Source organism: Atheta coriaria, unplaced genomic scaffold (assembly GCF_025399875.1).
Source record: "Atheta coriaria isolate IRGN ID8LTWV9N9 unplaced genomic scaffold, Caltech_Dcor_3.1 hic_scaffold_6_pilon, whole genome shotgun sequence".
NCBI lineage: Eukaryota > Metazoa > Arthropoda > Insecta > Coleoptera > Staphylinidae > Dalotia > Dalotia coriaria.
The window spans coordinates 4976837-4995966 of NW_027045448.1; the positions used below are offsets into that span (position 1 = coordinate 4976837).

The following is a 19130-nucleotide window of genomic DNA, read 5'->3' on the forward strand; positions in this document are numbered from 1 at the left end:
CCGCGTAATTGATTTTATGTATACGTTCCGTGGTCGCTCGCATTAACTGGTTAATGTGTCAGGCCGGACACGCCTTATGAAACGCGATGTAATATTTATACGTTCAATGTATGCAACTTTTCGGATCAAAGCGCGGGAGAAGGCTTGGAATTGATTCTTGATCGGAATTTTAGATTTTGCGTGGAACAAACTGTAAAACAATAAACATCGGTTCGAGATCACATCATAACCGTTCTTCGCCGACATTACTTAAGGGGATATATTACGATAACAATAAAAAATTAAACAGAGTTGATTTGAAGTAATAATCACGGCTTGTGGGATGAAGGATTTTGATTAGTAATTAAAATGAATGTAACCCCTTAAGTAATGTGTGGAATTAAAAGCGGCCGAGACCCCAACGTGGTAATTACGCATCGGCGTGGCGTGTTTTGTGTCGGCTTCGCGTTTCGATCCGCCGCGCTTGATTATTTTAATTGCTATTTGTTGCGCGGGCCGCGCAGCCGCATTGTGATAATTATCGTAATTTATTAACAGTTTCGCCCTTCGCTGTGTCTTATGCTGCAACATGCATATACCTTTGCGTGTATGCGCAGTCTACTTTTTTGGAGTGTGTTACTGTTGTGTTTTACTCGCGATTTAGCCCAGAAGTGCAGCCGACGCGTACTACGGATCGCATTTGAATAACGCTCGTGTTTTTCTTTTCTCTTCTCTAGGCTGTTAGCGCGGCCGCAAACCAGAAACGCGCCCGCACGCGCATCACCGATGACCAGCTGAAAATTCTACGCGCGCACTTCGACATCAATAACTCACCCTCCGAGGAGCAGATTCACGAGATGGCATCACAATCCGGCCTGCCACCGAAAGTTATCAAACATTGGTTCAGAAACACGTTGTTTAAAGAACGACAGCGTAACAAAGACAGTCCGTACAATTTCAATAACCCACCATCGACGACGCTCAATCTGGAAGAGTATGAAAAGACAGGTGAGGCGAAGGTAATGCCACTGAATAGTTCCGGCAGTAGCGCCGAGGAAATCAAAAGTAAAGAATCACCTCCGCCGCCCTTTCAAGCGGCTGAAATTAAGACAGAGTTGAAAGAAGAACCTGTCGACGAGTCACACATCGAAAAGCAGCTTGAATCCGATGAGAAGCCAAACATTTTCAATCTGCCGCCTCACCTTCAACCGCCTCAGAGCCCGGCGTCTTCGATGAGTAGTACTGATAACAACCAACATACCACATCAGCACCATCCACACCGAATAATCTGACGTTGACTTCGATCATTGCTTCGCAGTTGGGTGATAGTATTATTACAACGAGCACGCCGTCCCAGATGAATATGGCTGCCTCCCCGATGTTGCCTCCACCAAAGTTGAATCAACAGAACTACCAGACACCTAACGCGTCTCTACAGGGAATGTTACCACTCACTCCGAATAGATGTCTCAGTCCGAATCGCGATTTCGCCAGTATGAATTCCAACAGTAATAGTTCCACTGGCAGTAGTGGTAAACGCGCTAATCGTACCCGATTCACAGACTATCAGATTAAAGTCCTTCAAGAATTTTTCGAAAACAATGCGTATCCAAAAGATGATGACCTCGAATATTTATCGAAATTATTGAGTCTTAGTCCGCGTGTGATTGTGGTATGGTTCCAGAATGCGCGTCAGAAAGCACGCAAAGTGTATGAAAACCAACCGGCTGCTGAACCAAGCCCTGGACCTGCTGAGCAAACATCACCGGCTGCAGCTGGAGGTGAAGCTGGTGCCAATCGTTTCCAACGCACTCCTGGTCTTAACTACCAATGCAAGAAGTGTCTCTTGGTATTCCAACGGTATTACGAGCTTATTAGACATCAGAAGACTCATTGTTTTAAAGAGGAAGATGCTAAGAGATCAGCGCAAGCCCAGGCTGCAGCTGCACAGATTGCTGCAGTGCTCAGTTCGGAAGATTCTAATTCAAGTACGACAATTGAACAAAACAATACGCAACCACAGCCACAAACACCTGGTGCTCAACCTCAGGGGCCATCGCAAAGCCCAGTGCAACCGATTCAATCTACGACGCCCACTCCGAGTGGTCAGAATACGCGACCGCCGTCCCCGGCCGCCTCCCCAGTGGATTCCAACAAAGACGGGACCTTCCAATGTGACAAGTGCAATCTAGTTTTCCAACGTTTTGACCTCTGGCGTGAACATCAGCTGGTCCACATCATGAATCCGAGTTTATTCCCAGCGTACCCACCGGATTCTCCGTTTGGTATTTTACAACAGCATGCGCAACTGCAACAGTTGCAGCAGGGTGTAGGTGTTACCGATTTATCGACACTCAGTGATAAGTCAGCTTCACCGATTCCGCTTCCGCTCATCAACATGTTGAATAACGTGACCGCGCAGAAGCGTAAACTTGAAGAGTACGACGGTGAGAGTGATGTATCAGACCAGCCGAAAGACAAACGCTTGCGGACGACTATTTTACCCGAACAGTTAGACTACTTATACCAGAAGTACCAGATCGAGAGTAATCCATCACGCAAAATGTTGGAAAATATTGCGCGTGAAGTTGGTTTGAAGAAACGTGTTGTCCAGGTGTGGTTTCAGAACACTCGGGCGCGTGAACGCAAAGGTCAGTTTCGAGCCCATGCGCAAGTGATCAATAAACGTTGCCCATTCTGTCCAGCTCTGTTCAAAGTCAAGTCTGCACTCGAATCACATCTTACCACCAAACATGCAGACCAATGTGCACGAGGTGAGATCAACATTGATGCCCTACCCGATGAAGAAGCCAGTCTCGAATCTTCGCCCAGTTTGAGTTCCGGTGGTGATAACAAGTTTGGCGGCTTGGCAGCCAATATGATGCCACCATTATTTCCCAACTTGCATCCGGACATGGAGAACTCCATCAAGAAGTACTACGAAGAGAGCATGAAGCGTTACATTAGTGAACTGCAGGCGCACGCGTCCAATGGAGATAAAAGTGAGATCAAAGGTGAGGAAAAAGAGGAAGGTGGTGAGATCCCTTTAGATTTATCTAAACCGGTAGATTTGTCACATCCAATGAAGGTCAACATGGATCATGAGCGTAATTTGTGTGATCCAGGTCCGTTGACTGATTTGAGCGAAAGGTCTTTGTGTGATGAGCGCATGTCGGATTCAATGTCAGAAACGGCGGATTTTATGTACGATGAGAGCAACCCGACTTCTCCGGCGTCGAGTACTCAGAGCATCAACACTCCAGCCAGAGCAGGGAATACCACCAGTACACCAAACTCGAATTCCAATGCAAACAAGCGTTATCGAACACAGATGACTGCCGTGCAAGTTAAAGTAATGAAGATTTTATTCACCGACTACAAAACACCCACGATGGCTGAGTGTGAGATGTTGTCCAGAGAAATAGGACTTCCTAAGCGTGTGGTGCAGGTGTGGTTCCAAAATGCGCGTGCCAAGGAAAAGAAGGGAAAAATTGCCCTACAGAAAGTGCTTGGTACTGAAAGCACAGAAACAACCACGCCAACCCTACCAGATGATTGCAAATTCTGTGGGTTTAAATACTCGCATAAGTATTCCATCCAAGACCACATCTTTACCAAGAATCACATCAATAACGTGCGCACGCATCTTGAAAACGCTAGCAAAGACAACGCCAATTCCGAAAGCGGAGAATTCCAGGTGCCGCCAATTCCAGGCGCATCAGTGTCAGCAGACTCCACCACTCATCCAGCCGGAGGCCAGCAGACTCTCAATAACAACACCCACCTACAACTGCTTCAAATGGCTGGCATGCAAATGGCTGCCGCCGCCGTCAAGGGAGAAAACAGCGATGAAAACAATCAAGAGGCGCTTTTCCAACAACTGTACGCGTTGGGCAACAGCGGCAACTTCGGGGGCCAGAATCAGTTCATGCATCATCCAATGTTTGGCGCAAATGGTGAGTCTCAACTTTCATTATTCTATCATTTTTGCTACGAATAGAGAAAACACGCTCACAACGAAACAGGAAAAAGGCATTTTCCACGGAAAAATGAGAAATATGGATTAATATTTCACGTCCCCCTTGTGCTTCTCATATGAATTCGTAATGCGGCAGTCCCGGACGTGCGGCAGTCAATAATATATGGCGCGCGCACGGTCGGGAGCGCGGAGAAGAAAAGATAAAACTTTATTTCCAACCGTAAATGAACTAATTCTTCATTGTACGCGCGGCGAATTCATAAATTTCAGTTCAGTGCTCAAACGTGAAATTTTGTCTTCGTTGTTGAGCCCTAGGTAAATTTTGACCGATGTTTATTTACACTGTAAAATTCCCTATAACGCGGCTGTAAAACTTTGTGCCTGTTATTTTCGTCATTCCGTTGCCTATTCATATATATTGAGCTTGCAGCTGTTTTTGTATATTTTGGCAGAGAGTGTCGGTAATGATAAGTGATCGCCTTGCGCGCAGGTAAAATAATAAGTGGCAAAGACGGTGTCCTTTTTGCCTCGTTGTGTATGTTTGCTGTTTCGACGCGACACACACCTGGCCGCCGGATCCGACCCCCCCCGAGGTAGCAGATTAGAAACGCGTCGAAATCTGTTAGTTTAAAGCTTTATGGGATGTGCGGAGTTTACCTCCATGAAACACGGCTTTATGACAGTGTATATACGCCGGCCATTTCGGTTGCATTCCGAACTCGGCAAGAATAGGAGAGAAAAACATGCCAATACACAACGCGAGTCGCGTCTCTCTGTGAAAGCCAAGAAATAAAACAAAAAACGAGTACACCGAGGCTGATAATCGCAGGCGAGTCATGCTCGGCCAATGAAGTCCGCGTATTCCGGTAGCTATAGAAACAGGAATGTGCAGTTGTCGCTGTCTACGCCCAGCAACGACACTTGATTATTGTTTTTTTGTTTGTGTTGGTTAGCGTTTAGATTTTTGGCAAATTTTATTTCGGAAAATGCAAATAAATGAGAGAGCGAACGCTTCGGGAATAAAAACAGGACGTCAAATCAAGGATATTTTTCATTCCTGCAACGGTCGCGACGCGAATTTACGAGCCATTGAAATGCGGATCACGCCAACGGGAAAAAAATTTGCAATTTCCAATGGGTGTTCGCCCTCCGGCTGCTTTTGCCTCCCGCTTCGAATTGTATATTTTTGCATTCAGAGACGATATTTCGCCCGGCGCTGGCGCGTTATTGATGACTGACAACCTTCTACATCAAGATAGACGTCTCTCGCCCGTCGACGAATCTAAATCTTTGTCTTCGATCCCTGATTGTGAATGCGCGCACATCGCGCGCAGCATCTAGATTTCGATTTTCGTGCACATCTCACATCATCATCATGGCGTGCATCACGAATTTTTCGATTCTATCTCCGAGGAGTCGTTTTATTTTTGGCGCTTGCTGCGCTTTTTTCTCGCTCGCAAACGGTAGCAGACGAATATTCAAGTTGTGATGCTGAATATAAGAAAGTGATGGCAATAATTACAGCTTGAGCACGGCTGACTCATCAAAAAAACGAACGCAGAACAAGAGACCGAAGAAAAAAAATACACGAATTTCGCCGAGTCATCGATCATAACTTGAAAAATTAATTTAATTAAACGCGCCACGCACCCTGTTGTTTCGTGCACGGCTACAGACCTGCTCTTCGCGTAGCCTTTTATTAATTATTTAGAATTTTTTTGGCACGTTCAGAGCACACAGGCTACGTGATCTTGGCATAGCTGCAGGTTTAATAAATAAGAAATTTGCGGCGGCGGCGGCGCTGGCCGTCCAATGAGCGTCGAGCTGGAAGGAAACGCGTAATTATCCGAAAAGGGTGTGACGGGGGCGGCGTGCCGCCGACCGGACGAATCCGACGCTATCTCGATTAGTTGTCTCTGCATTCGGCGCTAATTGGCGGACGCGTTTTAGGTGTGCAGTGGGGGCGGCAACGCCGGATACGACTTGCGCTCTAACTCGCCACACAACCCCCACCAGTATTTAACACATACACGATCATCCCTTGATTAATTTTATATCCGAAAGTAAATAGAATTAGTTCTCACATGGAATGTGCTCATCTTCGGGGTGAATTTAGTAAATGGTATCGTTAGGACGTTAAAAGAGCGATAACGACGCTGAGTTATGCGGAATGACATTCCCAAGCACACAACCGGATAGTTTATTGCTTAGGCTTTGCCCCGAAAAACTAATATCAAAAAATTGTATTCGTATTTCGTTCTCGCGCGCGATGCTAATAAAAATGGTCCTGCCATTGACGTGCGCAACCCCGGGTCGCGCGATTCGATTTATTTTAGAGACAATTTAAAGCGATTTAAAGAAATAGCTAGGGGTGGGCGGACTCGTGGCCGTAGAGTCTCGGCACTGCGAAGCTAGATAAACAACGCGCACTTTAGATATAAACGAATAAGGGCTTACTGCAGCGACTACCCTCCGAGTGAATGTATTATTGTCGTTCCGCGAGCGCGACTCGCAACTTATCAGCGCGCCTGCACACACAACTTGCCTCGCTTTCAAATTGCTTCAACGGCGGCCATTTTGTCGTGTCGCGTTTTTAAACGATCGAAAATTTAAATCACCATTTGCTATGATTTATGCCGTTCCAATTTATTTGTCTAATACATTATGCACCCTCGCTTCATTTTTCCGTTCGATGTGTATCAAAGCGAGTTGTTTGGCCGTTGTTGGTTTTTTTCTCTCCTCGATGAGTGAGTGTGTGAGTGTGTTTGTTGTGCGCGCGCGAAGGGGTTCCTTGCGCCCGCCTGCGTTAATCAATCAATAAGTCTTAATATATTTTCCTTGTACGTTCCTCATGCGCGAGTGAAGGCTTCGCCCACGGCTCATCATAATACGCCACACGAGAAAAAGAAGCTCTTTCGCTGTGTGGTTAACTAACCGAATGATTTAATCAATGCAGCGCGCCGGAAAAAACGCGTCTGGTTCTTAGTTAAGAACTTGAACAACTTTTGCTACTGAATTTTAATATTTTCGGTAATTAAATATGCCCGGAATATTGAGTTACATTTTTACGCTTGGCAAGCAAATTTCTGCACGCTGCACACATTTAAAATATGGTCACCCTTTTTTTAACAGTTGTCCCTTGTGTTCCAATCTAAATCCAAAAAAAAGCGCACATATATCAACGATTATAGATTTTCGATCGAAAAACGCGCATCGCACGCTCCGATTGCATTAAAACCGGGCGAGTTTTATATCCACACATCGGAGAAGGGTCTCTACCCCCCTGAGAACATAAAAAGAACGAAATACTTTTAATATTAATTCGGGAATATCGCTTCTAACCCATTAATCATTTGCGATCACAATGCGTAGTTAGGACGCGTGAGATTCAGGGCGCATTTTTGCATCGAAAGCGTGCTTTTTTCTTTTCCACAAAAAGACATAATGCGGGGTGGTGTGGCGGGGCTCGGGACGCGTTAATGGGAATCATAACACGACGCGACACAACACACAATGTGTGAGTATGTGTGTGTGTGTGTTCGTTAACAAAGCGCGAGCGCCTCGACAACCCTCCTGATGGAATCGTAGCCTCGGGGGCGCAGGGTGTAACAATATACGGCGCGGCCGATACACAAATGAATCTATTTCGGATCGATAATGCCGAAGCAAATCAACCCTCCGTCTAATAATCACCAACTGCATGTTACCGAATTAAATTTCATTCAAAATTCAGTAATAAATTATCATTTCGATGGATTTTAATCTTATTTTAATAAAAATTATTTTTATTTATTTTTGAACATACTGTATATTCATGTAGGTAAATTATATCGATTCATAATGAATGAGCACACACGTGAACGACGAATCGCAGCTGTGTTTGCCAATGGCTTCCGATATAATTGATGAATCGTTTTTCTAGTTTTTCGTGTGTCCCGGCTGAAATTTTATTACAATCCCCAAAAGAAATGCATAATTTTGGTATCTGCGCTATCGGTCTTAGGCCATCAGTCATCTTCGCTCGAAAATAACAAAATGCATGAAAAATGAAGTACGTGCAACGAAAAATAAATAATAACCGTTTGCGCGCGGGTCTTGATTTGTTTGAGAGTTTTTGAGATAAATATGAGCTAAGTGTGTGTGTGTGTGTGGCGTATTTAAACCTCAGGTAGTAGATATTTTGTGCTTGAAGATGAAGCAAAAGACGAGCGCATCGGCACCCACATGGGACAAGACCCCGAACGCCGACCGGCACGGGGACAATAGCTTAAAATAAATAATAAGAAATCCGTCTTTTGTTCAGGAAACTGCTTTGATCAGGCTAATACCTGCGCACCTACCGAAATTAAACAACACGAGGAATTTTAGACTAAGCTACAAACAAAACGCGCCGGTTAGTTTTTGGAAAAGTTTAGATTTCACCCTTTCAGACAATTATTCAGTGTGGTATTGCACGTGCAACTTGTAAAATTTTACGTAAATCAGCTTAATTTAAATATTCTCATACGATAAAACTTTTTCCGCCCATTTTCGGACTTTGCCACGCTCGGCTAGTAAAGAAAAGCTTTGAAAAATAAAATAAAAAACGTAAAGTTGCTGGTGCAGCGCATCCTCCCCGGGTTCTTCTTTCGGCTGAAAGTCATCCATGTGTGAGCATTCACATTCACGACGAGAAAAACGTTGAACGGCGACGGGAGAAAAAAAAACGCCGGAGACGCACCAGAATTGAAAAGGATTTAATGTGGAAAGTTAAAATTTATAGCCGCAGAACAATGATACCAGTTTTTATGGAGTTAAATTATTGGTTAAGTTTGGTCATTTAAAATCGTGTTTCTTAGGACGTAGTTAAGCGTCGCTGCCGTAAGTAACTAACTGCCATACAGACACGAAAAAATCTAAAACGTAAAATCGACACCAAAGCTTAGAATATATAAAAATCTACGCTGGGTATTTTTTTTTTCTGTGTAATCCTCCTTTGTGGGGATTAAACATATTCGTGTGTTTACGCACGAATTCCGATGTGCATTGTTTCGTATATGTTGCCGACCGTAAGGGGCAACATTTATTTTACTTCTGAAAATTTTCGTTACCTAGGATAGCGCGCTATTGTTCTCTTCATTCACCATCACAAGTTTTCTCTCTGCGTTTTGAATGAATGAAGCCTGAATTTTACCTGGAATCCGAGCTGGTGTTACAAATTAACCATCAATAATGTCAAATGACAAACGCGTCGAGACCGACCCTCTGCATGGAACGCACATCCGGTTGTCGAGAGTTTGTCACGATTTGTAAACGTTTTCGATGATCGTATATATAATATCTTGCGTGATTTTCGTATTCGCAATAAAACCAAAATTAGTATCCGAACGTTTTTATTTAATATTTGTTAATCATGCGATATTTAAATATAAAGCCGCGAGCGCGCCGTGCACCGAGTGGCACCACTTCGGCGTTTTTCGGCGGGGGCGAGTTGTTGTGTAATTCGTTTGTTTACCGCTCGTCGATTAAATGCGCACCCTGTTCATGCGTTTTAGTGCTTTCTTAGTGGGTTTTCCATCATTTTCAACGACCGCATCGTGCGTGTGTTCTATATCTATATGCTTAAGTAGTTTTTGTGAATTTATTTGTTGCCTTGTTGCCTGGTTATCTTGCAAAAGTATTATTTGACCCTGATTAGCGCTTTTTTTCAACTTTACACATACGACAACCGAAAGAATACGACAAATTTTTTTGATTGGATCAAAATTTTGAAAAATTTTAATAATCCGAGTGTTTGTGTTAAAATTATTTTTGTTTTTTCAATCTTTCAGAATTCAATTCGTCACAATGCGACTACGGACCAATACTGGCCTCTATTTCAAAGGTCAGTAACCATTTACCCAGTACGAAAGCGAGTGAAACATTGCACCAACATTTCTGTGTAAAATAAAAATTATTCTATGGGCATTAATCAGGGTCTGAATAAACGAGGAGAGGCTTTTATGTTCTTTGTTTCTTTTCTCTTGTATGGAAAAATTTTGACTTGTGTGCTCTCTGTGTGTGTGTGTTTTTTCTTTTTCGTTTCTCAGCTCTCATCTTAATATAAATTACGCTCCATATATTTCTGCGCGCCGGCTTTATCATCAAAATTTCGATTAAAAACCCACTCACCCACACACACACACACATACACACGCACAGCGCGTCGAAAAACGTTTTTTTATTCCGAGGGGCTGCATTTTTTATGTGCAGATATTCAGCGAGACGTCTTTCACCCCCTTTAATAAGTGCCGCACTGCTCTCTGCTCTCCCCCACGCGAGAGAAAAAAGCGGCGAAAAAAAATGAGTCACGCGAATGCGACTGGCACCCCTCACGAAATAAAAAAATCTTTATACGACTCACACACACACACACACACAATCAACCGCAGCGCATAAAAAAGCGAGGGACACGTTTTTTAAAATCCACCCTCGTCGTCGCATGGGGATGCGCGATGTGCCGCCGCGGGCTCTCGAAAGTATTGATTGCTGATTGCGTATTCCTCCGAGCTACTTTCGCATTAAGATTCGTTTCGGGAAACTTATCAAGCGTGCGCAGCGAAATTGCTTCATTCATGATTCATCCTTCTCTTGTAGTCGTAAAAGTAACACCCTGAGATACATTTTAACTTGTTTTATATTAATTAAAACTGTAGCCAGTGTTAATTTTCGTTAATTCACTTAGCTTCCGTTGTTTTAAAACGAGGGGGATTCATTTCGACGAATCAGCTAATTGTGAACATCTTAACAGTGCTCGCGTTGCTCGTTTAACCCTTCAGCACTTGTTGCGCTGTTTAACACCGAGTTCCCTTTGAAAAAGGGTTGCAACCGGAAGGAAGGGTTTAATTAGCCCAGACGGCACACGTCTCGCGCTCTAATATTAATCACTTTGTTCATATTTAATGTTTGTCGACTACTTACACGAAAATCCACCGCAAACATCGTTTTTGTTTGTATGAGTATCAGTTGTAGACGGTGTACGCGCGGTGGTGATGAGCACGAACAATTGCCCGTGTAAAACGGTAATTATTTTAACTACTGGTATCCCTATTAACGTTACTAATTACACTTTGTCAAGTGCGCGCCCGCGCCCACGCATTCACACTATAATTACTCGCGCCGCGGAGAGTGTGACGTCATGTCCGTCGCGCGTTCTTCCTGTTTGTGCGACGTTAATTATTAACGAGACAAAGAATTATCGTGGTTGAGCTTCTTTTTATCTTCGGTTTTTTAAATTTATCAACTGATTTAAAAGTTTTTCGAGATTTTTACTTTGTGTGGATGAAAAACGTTGAAAAACGAACGCACCCTTCGAGAGTCGCGAGTTTATTGCGAAATTTACGGCCGTCTTCGGTCAAAATACATAAATAAAGTATTGATTTTTATTGACGATTAAAGTTTAAAACGTAGCACGCCTCGCCAGACTCGGTCGAACGTGTTTGAGCGTTTTACATAAAAGTGATTTTAAATTTAATATCTGGACGCACTTAAATAAAACTGATAGACATATGCGTGCTTAAACAAGAAAAAATCACCAAACAACTTTTTTTCTTTGCTTGGATTTAAAAAAAAAATTTTTTTCTTGTGTAAGATTTCTTTGGGTATAATGATTAGTTGTAATTTGATTTAATTTAGTTAATGCTTTTTAATACGCTTTGGTTTGAGGCGCGCACATGTGTCGTGGTGCATAATTACTGAAATCCAATTAAACCGTGCACTGCGCGCACAATGTCGATAAATACAATAACACGGGGAGCACAATGAGTGTGACGTCAGTGAAAACGATTCGAACGACCCAATTTCTGCTCTATGGTTTCGCAAAGCGTCCGAAGCGAGCAGAGAGCTCATTAATCTAATAAACAGTCAAGTATTTTACTAAATATACAAAGTATATGTATTAATATTTGATTTTTTTTAAGTTTAAATCTTTTTTTGCTTCGAAAATAATTAATTATTTGAAACTGCAATAAAATACAAATGAATTTTTAACAGAAATATGTTAGGAATAAATTGCACTACTAAAAATAAAATATTCGTTCAAAACAAATTATTATTTAAAAAGTTATTAAGAGAAGAAGTTAAAAAGTTGTCAAAAATTTCCATTTTGTTTTGTTTTTTGTTTATAACTTTTTAACTAAAAATGCAATCTATACAGTTTTAACACATTATACGCAGAATTAAATAACTATTTCTGTTTTTATCAAACCAATAGTCTATCTAATTGCAATTCGGAGATATTAAACAATAACTTTTTTGTTTTCATCAATTTACGATTTCTACTTTCATTTTTTGAATTTTGTTTTTTTATATTAAATTGAAAATATCTGCGTATGGCATGCATGTGAAGAATGGTCCCGCGGAGTTTTCTTATTTTCCTAGGGTTGCTTGCACACGCTGGTTTGATTTTTCCACCCCTCGGTCATAACGAAGCCGAGCAACGGCAACGAGGCTATTATAACTCGCGAAAGTAAATTTTAAGAAGCGAGTATTTCTTCTCGTCGCTTGTATAGCCGCCACCCCACACCATGTACAACCGCCCCTTTACAACCCCCGCACGAGTTGAAGTTTTATAGTCGGGCGCACACACTCCGGCATAATAAGGGCGCGCAATTAAAGAGGCAATTTATTTTTTTACCCTCCTTGCAAAAATATTCCCCTGCTTTAGATTAAAAAATTGAAAATTGCAAAATTTAATCAAAAACCACAAAGGAAATTTTTATACGAAATTTTGCATTAGAATTTTAAAGGTTTATTTATAAAAAAACCAGGGGGATTAATTTACGACGCGATGTCCTCTTGTTTTCCGATTGTGATTGAGTGGGATGCGACTTTTAACTACAATTTAATCAGTAACATCGCATCGCCGAAGCAGAAAAAAGGGCTCGATACAAATTTAGTACAACGCGTCGGAATCGATGCGCCTTGTCGTGCAGCGTGCGCTACGGGTCGCCGCCACAACTACTACACACAAACAACCCACACAAACACTATTCGTGTGACCATCGATGGTTTGTGAGTGTCAGTGCCGGTGGGCGATTGACCGATCCGAACTGAACAACCGGTCCGATATGCGCCGCTCGGAATGTTTAATGTTTTTCGATGTGTTCGGTCCTCTTCTTCTGACTCTTATCGCACCTTGAAAATTACAAAAAAAAAACATACGCTTAAGCAAAAAACAAAAAATAAAACAAGAAAAGAAATGTGTTGGTTTTATTTACGATTATTATGCTTGTCTTAACGCCGTTGAATTTTTATTGATTTAATTTTTTTCTTCGTTTGTGATTACAGGGCGAACCGGAGGACTGCTTCTAGACACCGGCGCCGGTCCGACGTTCCTGCCGCTTCCAGCAGGTGTAATGGAGCGTATTGCTGGCGACGACGCCGACGAACCGGGAGTGACCACAATCCGCGCTCCACCATCTCAATCATCAGGTGCGAATGATGCACACTCGCGTGATTATCCGGCGCGTGAAATCGACCTCGAGCTGTGCTTCGTGTGCAAAAAGTGTCGCGTTGCTTTTCCGGGCGAGTCTCCGCTGTTGATCCATCAGCGGCAGTGCTTCAGCGGTAAACAGGACGCACGCGGAGCCTTCCGCATCGTTCAAATCGGCTACGAGTGCAAACTCTGCGTCGGCGAACGTTTCAAGACCTTATTGGACCTGCGCAAGCACTGCGAGACCAGCGACCAGCATCTGAAGATCATCACGGGCGCCCTGCCGACGGAGAATCCTCTAAGTCACGAAATGGAGGATGTCGTCAATCAGATTACTCTGTTGGCGGCGCGAGCCGCCCAAGAGTCGTCACCAGCAGTCGATTCCAACTCGAATGCGTTCGCTGCACCCCGGAACCTAAACGACGGTTTTTGCCACCACCACCGGAAGCACTAAAATTGACTTAAAACAAAATTGTGACTTTATAAAAAACATGGACTTTGAACGCCTCGCCACTCGTCGTTGTTTAAATAATATTAGATTTATATTGTTACTACTCTGATGATGATGATAATGATGATGTTTGCGTTCTACTTTACTTAGTATTCGCCTACAACTAAATTTTAAACTTAAAACGTGAACAAAACACGAAAAATCAACTCAAAGTTCCTAAACGCTGACGATCGGATCGGACACACACCTACACACAAGAAGAGGAAATCTGGTATCATTCACACATTGTAATCAACCACCAAACCACCAACCCTCTACTTCTATCAGTTGCTCTAATCAAACAAACGAAATTATTTGGGTAAGTCATTTGACTCTACAAACAGACAGCTAACGAAGAGAAGGCACAGAAAGAAAAAAAAACACTAAATTAATAAGCAATGAATAGTGAATATATATTATATTTACAGCTGATCTATTTTTAAACGTTATATATATACATAACATATATATATTATACATACATTAATTATATCGTAGTTCGTTGTGTGTCAGTGTAGTTATTGTGTATAGTCGACGTAGAAAAAACAAGAAAAGGTCCGATGATTCCTATCAGCAACGTATAGTTACTAAAACAAAACACATGAATATTGCCACATTCAAATATGGCACCCAATCAAAATGGCGACGACGAGTTGAAGCGACGAGTAACAAAAAAGCTACAAAAACAACAAGCTAAACACTATAAATAAAATTAGAGTATTGTACATATTAATATGGATACTAATTCCAGTGGAAACTTACTGCGAATAAGACACATAAACTAACAAGACATTTCGACACTTGATAAGAGTTAGCGAAAAACAAAATGAAATGTAGCTGCCAGAGTTCCTCATTTCTATTATACAAAACTGCGACTACAATGTTCCTAAAAAACAAATGCAACACACACAAAAATGATGAAGATGAAAGCGGAAGAGAAAAAAAAACAAACGAGATGTAGATATACTGTACTGCATGCAGATGGTGTCTCCAAGAATCAAATGAATAGCGCGCTGAGTCGTGTGCGCACACGCACGACTCGCACGCGCGCAAATAATCGAGGGTTCCGCGCGACTTAAGCCAGCAATTCGATTAGATCATAATCCGCGGCGAAAACTACACGCGGACCCAGTAAAACAAGTTCCTATAACGCCCGCGTTCGGCCCGCAAACAAACAAAAAGCTAACTTATAACAAAAAACAAAAATTAAAACTAAAACAAAAGTTCCTCAAAAACGATCGAAACAAACGAAGCATAATATTCGCATGCAACGCGTCGAGCGCGGGCGCTTTTTTTATTCATTATATTTAAATTATTACGTAAATGATGAAAGAAAGATGAAATTGAGATGAAAAATGAAATCTTTTATTACTTATTACTATTATTATAAAGTTATAGATATGAAAGGCGTGCGTGTTTAAACAGATGAATTAGCATGCTATATATAATATAAATATTATATATATTAACAATTGAACGACACAAAGTATGATTAATGTATATGTACGAGTATATATATATATAAATATAAATATCATCGCTGGTTTCTTTCAACAACAAGAGTTAAAAGTTACACAAACAAAAAAATCGCAAGCTGACGCTTCTTATCCTTCGGTTTCGAACCTAACCTCACTCACACGATTATTATACACGTTTAATAACTCGGTGCGGATCGTTTCGTTCTCTCGTCGTGGTACTAATCGACTAAAAACTCTTTTAATCGCAGCCAGCATCTCATGCAAGACGTGTAAGAGTAAAACAAACAAAAAAATACTTCATTAAAACATGAAAAATTGGTTCCTACTAATTACTAATAATCGATACGGTGTTTAAGTAATAATATAGTTATGTTTTAAACAAGCAAAAAAGTAACGTTGGTTCTAGCTAAAAAAAAACCTAATAATAATGGCCGGCGGAAAATTGTACGTATGATATTTAAAAATTGAATAACATGAATGATAAACTAACACACACAAAAAATAATACATATAGCGGTAGCGAGCGAGAATGGTACATAATATATTTAAAACAAATTTTAAATATATAATTAATAATAATATTAATGAAGACGCGATGGTGGGGACGGTGAAGAAAACTCTTAGGTTATAATATGATAAACAAAAACAAAACAAAACGTATCCAAAATAACTCAAATTGGGAAACACTCCGGTGTGACCTGCCTCGCATTCTAGTGAGTTGATTTGGAACTAAGTGTGATTGTTGAAACTCGCGCGCATGCGCACACTTACACCACGCAGCTCTGACGCGCTACGCACCGAAATTATCAACGATAAACGTTGAGTTTTAATGAAAACAAATTCAAACAAAAAACCCAAACATAAAACATATCGGTTGAGATGTGCAAACATTGATTTTAAACGGACTGGAAACGCTTCTGGTTGATAATTTGCCCCGCCCATACGTGTGACAGAGTGTGCGCGTGCGTAAGTCGCGCTGTCATGCGCGCGAGACAAACCTAGCAATGCTAAGTGAATGTGACACGTGGCGCGTGCGCTCGCCGCTCGCCGGTGGCGCCCCCTCCACCTCTGACGTATTACACGATTATTATTACTATTCATATTATTATATTATTAATTGTATAAGGACAAGTGTGTATTTATCGACGCGTGCGCAACGTGGACGAAATTGGACGACGAACGATTTGTTGACGAAATTCTCCTCTTTCTTACATTGGACGTTTTTCAAAACGGAAAAAACCACCACCATTGAAAACCAGCTCGAAACAAACAAAACTAACAAAAGCGTCCGTAAACGTGGTTCCTAATATATTTCATATCGCAAAATTTATTACTAAAATATACTTACAAAGAAGATGAAAGTTTTTATGACACACTGGAGGAAAGAATTGTAACCGAAAACTCAGAAATACTGATCATGCAGACGATGAACGTTTTGTTGACGCCATTATTGTTAAAATTAATTCTTCGCTTTGTTTTTTTTAAACAGAAAGTAGAAAATGCTCAATCGAAATATTTCTCTCATGCACTCGAATTGTATAACCAAACCAATCTTGTATTCTAACACTTGTTTTTCAGCCCTATACTTACAAAGATGCTAACTAACTGACTAACACCATCTAGCGGACGGTAGCGTTGAATTTCTTCCACTACTAGCTTTGTATCACACGCATGACTTTCACTTTTGCACACAATTTCCATTCTTGTATTATTTCTTCATTTTTTGTGTTATTCAGAGCGGAATTTTGTTTTACTGGTATAATTTTTTAAGTTTTATCGCGAACCCCTTATGATTGATTAATTATGCAGTGCAGTTATATTGAAATTTGGTTTTGTTTTTGATTTATTACGAAATGTTTTATCCGACACTCTTTACGATGACACCACACGAAATAACACACACGTTATAATTTATGATTGTACATACGTTGATTATTACCTACTCTGATTTTGTTTTTAATTTCGCACACAAAAACCGACTTCTGTCCACTGTGTTGTACATACAAAGCCAGTAATATAAGTTATGTACAGAAGCAGAGGAGTTGAAACACATGAGTTGCATCTTTGTAAATATAAATATAGAAATGCTGTACAAAACATATAAACAGCGTTTTCGTTGTCCTGGCGACGGCGACGAAAATGTACACTAGCGCATTTATTTGCTATGATTTGACCGAGACCGATGATTTGACGATGAATGGTGTTTTAAGTAACAATACGAATATTATTATAATTATTATTATTATTATAAATTATGAATTATATTTACGCTATGCGTAAGACTTTGAAACAAACAACAGTGATCATAGGATAAGTTTACGAATCTGATAATATGACTAGATTATTATTATTATTATTATTATTATTATTATTATACGAGAACCTATTATTGTACATTATTTATTTGTGAAAATGCAAGCTACTTTTTAGACATTTGAAATATTTTTCGTTTTTATTTTATTTGATTTCTATCGCAAGATACGATCGCCACTTCTCTCCTCGAATAAAGAAACACTTTTTTGTGATGTAAATAAAATTTAGTTTTTATGTAATTTATGTAATTCGATAAGAGACGATGCAGATGAACATAGACGCGCGTGTATGAGAGAGAAAAATTAACAACAACCAAACAAAAGAAGCAAACATTGAGAAAAGATTGTTTTTCGAAAAAATGGAAAATTCGAGTGCATCACACACATACACTTATTACAAATTATTGTTTATTTATTGTTGATTGACGCGGTGGAGAAAAATGAGTTTTTTGCTTTATTACCAATTATTACACATTAACGAAACAAATCACTGACGAATGGATTGTTTTTCTTTTTGGTTTTTCTTTTAATTTTTCTACGCATTAGACTTTATTTCGAATCATTTACACTCCACATTCACAAACGAAATGCATAACAATATAAAATGAGATGAACAATGTTGATGATGATGATGATTTATTATGATGAAAACTCCCCGACAGAATCTGTTGCGTTCGTTTTTGGTTGTTACCTTTTCCCGGTGAGCAAATGTGAACGATGTTTGCATGCAAACAGAGAACTAAACAACACACTGAAACACATACACCATCCCCGAAATCTATTCAGTTTTCGATAACATACAAAACAAAGAAACGTAATACTGAAAATTATTGAGCATGGAAATAAATGCAACGGACAGAAACGAAATCACGAAACCAAGATACAAGAAACGCAAAAACAAACAAGCATAATAATTATTACGATGAATCAATAATGAATATTAATAATAATAATTAATAGGTAAATGTTTGTATCCTACGGCTTGTGCCGCCTCTCATTTTGTGAGTGTATATGAAAGTCAAATAAACTACATAGTTTATCATAAAATTGATTCCATTCTTCTTTTTGTACCAAAAAATTCTTTCTTTTGCATTTTCAGGGCAAAATATCAATTTTTTTATCATTTTATAAATAAATTCAGTGATATTTATTGTTTCTTGTTTATTTATTGAATAATTTGTCATTTATTTGATTAAAATATAATTTTTTACTGTTTTAGACCGCTATTCATAACATATTCCACAAAAAGCAAACAGTAAGTACATTTATTTGGTTTTTAATTGATTACTAAAAAACTACAACTATTACAAGCATAATCCTTACATAATTACCTTTGTTATTTAATTATACACCGAATAGCGTAAAATTGCGTGATTTGCATTATTCTAAACAAAGTTATAAACAAAAAACAAGGAAATTACGTAAATTTTACGAAATCTC

At 40.2% G+C, this 19130-nt stretch overlaps 1 protein-coding gene across 1 annotated transcript in view; it reads left to right on the forward strand.

Annotated features, from left to right (window-relative positions):
- The window catches only part of zfh2 (Zn finger homeodomain 2), a 32785-nt gene extending 14048 nt beyond the window's left edge, over nt 1–18737 (forward strand). The window contains 3 exon segments of the mRNA XM_065304276.1: nt 717–3936; nt 13266–13817; nt 13820–18737. Of these exon segments, the coding sequence (XP_065160348.1) occupies nt 717–3936; nt 13266–13817; nt 13820–13875 (3828 nt within the window). The 3' untranslated portion in view covers nt 13876–18737.
- The last annotated feature ends 393 nt before the right edge of the window (nt 18738–19130 follow it).